Here is a 10306-nt window from a genome sequence, read left to right on the forward strand (position 1 = left end):
AAAATAATTTGCTTATTTTCGTGATTTTTTCATAATTTGTCAATTTTGAACTTTAAATGCTAATGAAAAAAACCGTGACTAAGGATTTTAATATTTTTCAAATGTCATTGCAACAATATAGTAGGAGCTGTATTAAACTTTCAAGTATTTTTACTCAACAAATAAAGTTCTTAATTTTTAGAAAAATACTGGGAATTTTAAATTTCGACCTCCCCGATCACCAACAATATTCACTTTCCCATCGAACAAGATACTAAAGTTGAAAATCGAAGCATTATTCCGACTACTTATCGTGTCACAGACACAAAAAAAAATAATAATAAACAAAAAAACACCTATCATTGTAAAATCAATACATTCATCGTTCCACTCAGAATCTAAAAAAAACTGTATTTATTATCAATGTATATTGTATATTTTGTGTTGTTGCCCCACCCCACCTATAAAGAAGTAAAATACTGTGCTCAGGATACATATGAGTATTTTTAACCTAGATTTACCGTAGATCCACAAAATACATATTATGTCCCAAAGAACTTTATTTTATTTTTAATACGAATTATTTACACCTACTAATGAAAAAATAATGAACGTTATATTCGGTTAAGTTTTATCTAGGTCTTACCTAATTATCGGCTAATTAAATGTTTGTATATAGAGATATACATTTGTTCCACAACAAACTTAATTTTCATTTTTCCATCAAAAAATGTATGAAAGATACTTAAAATATAATAATAAGTACAAATATTTTTTGAATTCTTGAATTTATACGTTTTTAAGATCTTAAAATTAAGTTGTCCAATCTTAATCTATTATTGTACAGGCGAGTAACTATTTGAGTTTATTATTATTAGTCCAATAATAACGGCAAAAGTTTGATGATATTTATATTGTATAGAATTATATTTTGGGCATTCACAATAGTTTAACGTTAAAATAATATACTTATACACAAAGTGCAGCTGATGATGTTTTTATTTTTTGTAACGAAATACTTAGTATGTATTTAAATATTCTTAAGACGAAAATCTGCTTTAATAATATTCTTTACATTAAAGCATGTTATAATAATATAGTATTATAATTTGTAACATTATATTATTTTTTCATCATATTTTGTAGAGGGGTCTTATTTTCAGGTTTTTCAACTACAAGACTATCGGAAACCTTTTTTTTTTTAAATATCATATTGGAGCAATATAGTTATTTATTTAAGTATTACATCTTTACAAGCATTTAAGTATATAATCATGACATTTATAGTGACAATAAGAAAATATATTATATTAGGTTATGTGGGAGGTCTAGTCCCGCTAAATTTTTCTATAAACATTACTCCGTTCGACTAAACTTTCAACTGTTCAAACTTTTAAGTTAGTATCAAGTGTTAAAATATGATTACGAAGAAAAAAATATTAATTTCATATACAATATATAGTATATTATTATACAGTATGTCCCAGAAGTCCCGTATCACCGCCCTTATAGTAACTCCATGGAAAATCAATATATTTAAATGCCGTTTTTTTTACAGTAATAAGTATGGAAATTCTGATTAAATAGCATAATATTTGATTTTTTTTTTCAAAAATTATCAAAAACTTTTTTTAGGCAAATAAGTTTTTTAAATTTCCAAGATAGCCATTTTGATGATCGTATTTTTTGAAACAGTTCAAAAAAAAAATATTAAAATGAAATGAAAATTGCCAAAGTTAGACCTAATTATTATTTTGAATTTCAAAGCAACATTTTTCTAAGCAACCTAGTTAATATATGTTACCTATACATTCGGCATTATCAAAATACGATTCGTATGTTAATTATTACAATCTTGCTGTTTTTTCGGCTAAAATTAAAAATAATAATTAGCTCTCACTTGGGCGATTTTCATTAAATTTTAATATTTTTTTTAAAACCGTTTAAAAAAAGGTGGGTAAGTGAATGTCGCTCTGCTGTACAGTAGGTTACAAGTGGATCACTGTATAATGGATAGTATTAAATTTGAATTCAATGATATAATATCACTGTATAAGAAAAACGATTCTGAGCGGAGACGGTTTGTCAGTCTAGGTATTAGACATACATATATTATAGGTAGGTATACTTATCTATAGTATTAAAAAAAAATTGACCTATAATAGGTATTAATAATAAATTCCAAATTAATCATATCACAATATCCATCAGGTAACGAGTTATACATCAACAACAAACCGTAGTACTACCGTACCCACAAATAATATTATACAATCATTACAATCACAACAAAATAAATAAAATAGTTATTCCAGGTTTTTTAATATGTACATTAACAATAACAACAAACCGTGAGAGTGTGATACTATCATAGATATATAATATTATACTTTAGAAGTTTCAAGTACCCCAAAATAATATTATACAATCAAAACAAAATAACTAAAATAGTTATTCTAGGCTTTTTAATATGTAATTTTGTCCAAATATGAATTTAAAATGTCTGTAAAAAATAACTGTGCTCATACATTTTTTAGATTTTTCGGCTACAGTATGAACTATTTATGAGAATCTTTGTTTAAAATTGTCAATCCTTAGCTATAAAAACTGAACATTTTATAATTTATGATTTACACTGATTGATAATTTTCGAGATTTTGATAAATTTTGTCAAAATTTGATCTTTAAATGCTTATAAAAAAAAATTGTGCCTATGTATTTTTAATATTTTTCAACTGATATTGTAACAATATATCAGGAGCTTTGTATTAAATTTATACACTTTTTGGCCCAACAGATAAAACTTTATTGATATTTATAGAAAAAAAAACTAAAAAAATTTAAAAATGAAAATGTCCGTAAAGAGCTCAAAATAAATCAAAATATTTTGAAAATGTTATGGTGTATAGAAAATGCTAAAATAAACATGCAGTCAAAATTTCATGTATCTACGGTCATTTTTTTTAAAGTTACACCAAAAACCAAATTCAATTTTGTGATAAATCGATTTTGCGTAAAAATTCCCGTTTTTCCTTAATTTTTCTTTTGTTTTTCTCGGCGCTTTTGAAAACTACTGGGAAATTTAAATTTTGACCTCCCCAATGCATTAACGATATTCACTTTCTGATCGAACAAGATACTGAAGTTGAAAATCTTAGCATTATTTCGACTACTTATCGTGTACACAGACACAAAAAAAAATAAATTTAAAAAAAAACACACATCATTGTAAAATCAATACATTCATCGTTCCACTCAGAATCTGAAATACGATCCACAAAATGGTAATCTTGGAAATTCAAAAAACTTATTTGCCAAAAAAAATGTTTGAAACAAAAATCAAATATTATGTTATTCAATCAGGATTTACATACTTATGACTGTAAAAAAAACCGCATTTAAATATATTGATTTTCCACGGAGATACTAAGGGTGATACGGGACTTCTGGGAAATACTGTATGTCATTGTAATATTGATATTTCCATAAATATATAGGTACAGAAACAACATTTTTTTATTGAAAATAAACGGATTGTCATTTAAAGACGAAAGTGCTTAAATAACTTACTGCTGTGGTAAAAAAAAAATTATAAGACGTAGCGGTGACCGCTCTGTAATACTTTACATTATAAATGTAAAGCGTGGATTTTTATCCATGCGCTGGATTTTCGTCATTAATATTCACGAATCATAATAGTTTGATGGCACATTTTTTACTTTTTGCATATTACTGCATATTATTAATTAATAGTTATTGCTGGAATTTGCTGCGCATAATTCTACAAGATTCAAAATTTAGTGCGTATTGAATCAAACATTTATTTTTTTTAAAGGTATGAAATAATATTTTGTTGAGCAGAAAATTCAAAAATAAATTTTATAGGCAGTAAATAGTAAAAAGTTATTGAAATAAAGACAACTTCATTATGTAGATACTCAATCATAAGTTCACTTAAACAATTGTTTAATTTGTTTTTAATTATTTTAATACCTCATCGAATTCTTGACTAATAATGATAATTTATTGTCAAATACAAACTCTGTGTTTTTTTTACCATATTATTGCCCAATCGAAATTTGTTTCTTGCATATTTTCACGATTTTTATTGCATATTAATATATTATGAGTCGTATTTTGATACTTTTTAGTGCATATAAACCCGCGCTCTAGGTGTTTAAAGTGACATTAAGAAAATATCTATTGGGACGCTCTATTAGGTTGAGTACTTATCACTCTGTTCGACTGAACTTTAAAATGTATAGAGTTTAAAATAATAAAATATGATTGTGAAGAAAAAATCTATCAATGCAATACATTCAATAATATGCTATTTTATACATCAACATTTCCATACAAATATACAAAAACAGAATTTTTTTATTGAAAATAACAGGATTTTCATTTGAAAACGAAAAATCTTTACAGTAACAAAAATAATTAGAGGACAAATAACAACTCTACTGTATATTATAAATTATAGTAATTATAATAATAGTGTGTGTCAAGTGCACCTCGTCATTTAATAGTAGTTTATGTGTAATGGATGTGTTAGATTTGAATTCACTGATCAATCATTGTATGCGATAAAAAACGATTCTGAACAAAGACGTTCGTCAACTTGTAATTATATTATATAATCGGTTTCCGATTCCCAAACCGTCAAACGAGTAAATATCGACAACTTTCGTAAAAGTTTATTTATTTCTCCTGACCACGATAACGAGGAGTATCACACAAATGGATGATTCAACTAGTTCCAACAGGATTTACACTCGACAAGTCTAAGATCGATTTATTCTCGGACAGCTGACCACGATAACGAGTACTGGAAGAAAATGCAAGTGAGTAACAGTGTCATCCTACCATATAAAAGCGTTTTCTCGCCACAAACGCTTCTGTATACGTTGCACACTTGAGATTAGGTACTCTAGCAAAGAGTAAAAGAGTAACAAGGAAAACACGTAACACCAATATTGATAAAAAAAAACTGAAATACAATAAAATCGGTCTTTTACGATCAAAACGAAACAATTAAAAATTAAATGACCGGTCGTTAGCCACGACACCTCGCGATTGCTCGACAGGGGCTATTGCGATCGCCTTATGTAAAAGTAATTGAAATTTGGTCGATTCATTGACTTCATATGGAATAATAATTTGTGGGTAATGTATAATGATTTTTTTTTTAGTCATTCATACACTCAACATAGGTATAATATAGTATAATATAATATAAGTATATCAAGTGCAACTTATCATCATTGAACAGATCACTGCAATGGACGTGTTTAATTTGAGTTCAACGATAATATAAATCATTGTGTACGATAAAAACCGATTCTGAAAGAAGACGTTTGTCAGCCTATATTATCCGTTTTTACGAATTTCGTCAAAGTCTTAAATTTAAACACTTATAAAAACTAATATTATGATTTATCGCAATTTTTTTTTAACTGTTGTAATAAAAACTTAATATACTGATGATGATTAAACTTGTTACACAATTTCAAACCTTTAATAAAAATTAAAAATTTTGACAAAATCGTCAACATTTTAAATTCAACCATCACTATACGTAAAATACAGTAAAAAATAAAACATAGAATAATACTGTTAATATATTATAATATAGAATGTATTGCATGATATTTGTTCACGAATAAAATGATAGGTAAAATATTAAAATTATATAAGTACTTAATTTATTCATATGGTTCTTAAGTAAAAAATAAATTAACATTAGTAAATTTCAATTTGACATAGATACAAACGAGTAGCGATGATAATATTTTCAACTCAATAATATTATGTACCAAAATTGGTTTTACTATTACAATAATACTATATTATATTATTCTTTTTAACTTTTATACAGGTAATAAAATACTTAAGTCAAAAATGCCTTTTTTTATTTTTTACAATAATACTTTAATACTATTAACTTACTATAGTATACTTTCATGTAATAGTCGTATACATATAGGTACATTATAACCATTAAGACCAAATTTATATGCGCATTCCAAATTGTAAAATATGCATGCGAATATGCACTAATAAAAGTCAAAATAGGCAAGAAAAAATACAAAACATGCAAGATTAAATTTCAATTTTGCACCGTTAATTATTTATTAATTTTATTAAATTTTTTGTAAACAAAAAGTAAAAGTAAAATATATAATATATATTATAGCACGGATATTGAGATAGGCAGTACAAAAATATAATTTGTTATCGTTAATAGATTGCAAACCAGATAAATAATCTTTTAGGAAGTACAATAAATTTAATTCATTGAATCGTAAAATATTTGATATATAAACGTACCTATCTACTTATGATGTTTTTTTTTTTTTTTGCTCAACACCTTTTTGGACCATTATTAGGTATATTTGTATGCTTTTTTGTTAAAATATTATGCACAAATATGCAAACCATGCACTAACGTCGAAATATGCAAAAATAATTAGTATAAAATGTTGATATTTAATCAATCAAGTATAATGATTTATGGACACTCATTGACTGCATGTGTATGAGCAACATACATTTCATGCTAAATCCGGTCTTAAATTATAACCATAATATTATTATATCAAATAACGTAATATCATTTCGCTGTTAAATTATTTTTCAGAACTATTATTTGAAGTTCGAAACGAGCACAGAATTACTTAAAATGGACACAAACCATGTTCATAACTGCAATATTATTAAATTATATATTTATCTGTTACCATGCATGTACCTATAAAATATATATATTTCATGAAATGGAAAACAAGCACTTATTGCACAGATAATTTCTTAGATTTTTAATTAAATATTAATTAAACTACTATTTAATTAACATTATAATTTTTTAAGTTTCATGCTTTTTTCAAATGAGAACACACGTTATTATTTCATATAGGTACCTAGGTAGACAATTTTTTAATATTCTTATAATTTCGATGCAAAAGATTCGAATTTCGTACAATAAATTGGTCAATGAGTTTTAAGGATTTAAAGTCAAGATGATTGGTCGACTATTCCACTCATTTAAATTATATTAATCACTACTAATTTATTTATTAACCATTCATTCTGAGGACTGAGTTCGATTTGTTTAGATTCTGAGTACATACAACATAAACTTTCATTGGAAACAAATAATGATCCACCTGTCTCCCGAGCTCAGAAACGTTTTCTGTATTCAATGATTTTCATCATTGATTTCAAATTTAACGATTTATACCTAACCTGTATGGTTATAGTACTACTCTATACGACTATTATGCATTCCTACAGAAAATCTAGTTCACCGGTATTAAGTTTTTTAAGTATCGAAATTTTCATAAAAATATTCTGCTTCAGAATATTAAATCCATTTATAATGTATACCGTCTTTCGAAAAACTAAAAACCTAACGATAAAAAACCGTTACACATTTTATTTTATGGTGGAATCCAATTAATGTAAATAAAAATATATCCGAAACGAACGACTCAGTAATACTAAATTAAATAAGGTAGTTTTAAGACCCGCCAAACTTTTTTTTGTAAAAAAATATATCTTTATATTTTAAAATAATCACAATCCAAACAGTCATAGTCGGTACAATAAGTAGGTAATTAAAAATAATAATGAACAAGTAAGATGAGAGAAGTATAAAAGGCAAAGTCACACTTAGAAACACCGTATAATACAATGTAAAAAACGAATGCTAATTTATTGATACAATTTTATTATAATATAAAATAATTTAATATTAATTATAATTTACAATAACGCATTATTTTATGCACACAATTTGCACAAACACAATTTATAATAATATGCAAATGGTCGTGTCGCGCTTGTAACACAAAGTTAACGGTTTAATAATTATAATTATTGTACCTATATATATGATTGTAAGTATCTAGTGGTGTTTTCGTATAAAAAAAAAACATAGGGTGTATACTGTGTACGATTTGCTCATTTATGATTTTAAGCCAATGATTTTAATACGCAATGAATATAATATTGTGACTTTATAATCGCAAAACTGATGCAACCCTTCAAAAATCCAAAAATAATTATTTTGCAAATCTCCCACATACCTACACAAAGTGACAAACTTTACAAAAATTCATTTTTCGTTAGCAAATAGAAATATTAATCTGTGGCAACACGATTATTATATCGAAAAATAATCACAGTCACAAACGGCACCAATAATTATACATTATGCACCTATAATACGAGGTAATAACTAACCTCAGTCATTGGTTTCTGCACGGTTCTAACTTATATGCAATAGACGATTGATAAATACCGTACGACAATAATACAGAATACGGATTGCTTTATTTTTAAAAATGTTAAGGTATGCGAGCGTATATTTTGTACTGTTTTTATAGGGTATATCATATGCTAATTCACCTACTGGTAATAATGGGTAAACGCCGTATACCACCATGGTATACCAAACTATGGGATATCGAGGGGTATTTTTTATACCCGTGAAAAATACTATATTAGAAAAAAAAACTTACTAAATAGTAAATTTTTTGCAGACGATTATTTTTGCTACTCCAGAATTTGGACTCTATAGTGATGCTCATGCCTTCAAAAACACCATTGTAGGTACCTTGGTACCTAAATCTGTGATATTATTACGGTACCTATACCAGGGAATAGAACCGAACCTATAAGAACCAGTTCTGGAACCTTTAAAATATTAAGAACCGGAACCTGAACCGAAACCTTGATTTTAATAAATAAAGTACCAGAACCAAACCGGAATTTTTAAATGAAATAGGTTCTCTTAGGTTCAAAAATAAAATTATTTTATTTACCATAGTTTAATGGTATTACTGTTTTGTGTATAAGCTATGTATGATCATATCAGTTTTCCAAAATATCTTATAAAAAAAATGTCACTATCAATAAAAGCCGTATTCCGGATAGGTATTTAAAACTATTATACTTTTCAGTACCTAAATTAACTGTAACCGGTACCGAAATTATTTAAAATCGATACTCTTTTGTTTCAGAACCGAACCGGAACAGTTATTTTATTTTTGGAGAACCAGTACCAAAACCGATACCGATAAATTAAAAAGGTTCCAGTCCCTAAGGTCCTATACAGCAATACGAGCATGCACTAAGTGTAAGGCATACAGTCATAATATATGTAAATCATTTTTATGTTTTACTTAAACAAACAATAAATTAAATATGTTATATTAATTAACTATACGATATATCACTTGTGTACCGAATGTGTAAAATATTTATTTACGAAAATGAAAAAAATTTAAAATAAAAATTCATAAAAATATGTCTACTAGTTTTTACTGTCGGAAACTAAATATCGAAAAAAAGTATTGAAAAAAATGATGTAAGAAGAACAAAAGACTTAATAGATAAAAAAAATGCGAAAAATCGCATATTGAAAAAAATTAAATTCATTAGTACAGAACCAAATTCAAAGTTCGTGCGTTAAGGAAGCCATGTTTTACAGTAAGCTAAAAACAATAAATATTTCTTCTGCAAATTCACAGCCCTATATGTCATAATGGTACATTATTATTATCGAGTTGTTAATGATATTACTTACCGGAATGAACGAAAACGTTCGGCGAGATGGAAAATGCCAGGGTCCATACGAACCAGCAGACGTACTTGTCGTTCATCTTAACGGTAGATAAGTACTATATATATGTTATAATCGCGTAATTGTTTTTCGAAAGGCTTTGCGGGACGGAGAACGTATACGCGCGCGATCGTAACGATTTAAACGAATAATAATTATAATGATAACAATAATAAGAACAATAACAACAACGAAAATATAAGCGTAACGGTTAAAATGATAATATTTTCTTCGCAGCCGCAGCGGTTGTTACAGTATTATAATTTATTATTATTGCGCAGATCTCGCGATACGATAGATTTAGGATACCAGATACGGTATGTACCTAGGTATACTCAGCAGGTTTTTACGCAGTCACGCGAAATCCGCCGAATAACCACGACTGTCGGCCGTCAGCAGACAAGCGACTGTTTTAAGTATCGACGGCGCCTCAGAGACTTGTGCGGAGGGCCTGCACATCCGCGTGCGTTTTCACACGGCCGAGACAATGGCCGTCGCAGACGACAACAAAACATCGCGAATAATGATCGACGCGTGCCATAATCGGTTTCCCCGTCGATTTGACGTCCCGTACCGTTCGATCGATTGTTCCGGGGACTTGGCGAGATTTAGAAACCTTTTCGTACAAAACAGATAATGCCTATTATATTATAGCGAGTTGTAGGTATAATCAATAATGTGTAATATATCATTATTATTATT

At 27.6% G+C, this 10306-nt stretch overlaps 1 protein-coding gene across 1 annotated transcript in view; it reads right to left on the reverse strand.

The window, feature by feature from the left end:
• The window catches only part of LOC100166917 (uncharacterized), an 85131-nt gene extending 75144 nt beyond the window's left edge, over positions 1-9987 (reverse strand). Inside the window, exon 1 of the mRNA NM_001162949.1 lies at positions 9569-9987. Coding sequence (NP_001156421.1) covers positions 9569-9644 — 76 coding nt within the window. The 5' untranslated portion in view covers positions 9645-9987. The remainder of the gene's footprint in view (positions 1-9568) is intronic.
• Positions 9988-10306: the final 319 nt, after the last annotated feature.

The sequence above is a fragment of the Acyrthosiphon pisum genome, chromosome X, assembly GCF_005508785.2.
Source record: "Acyrthosiphon pisum isolate AL4f chromosome X, pea_aphid_22Mar2018_4r6ur, whole genome shotgun sequence".
NCBI lineage: Eukaryota > Metazoa > Arthropoda > Insecta > Hemiptera > Aphididae > Acyrthosiphon > Acyrthosiphon pisum.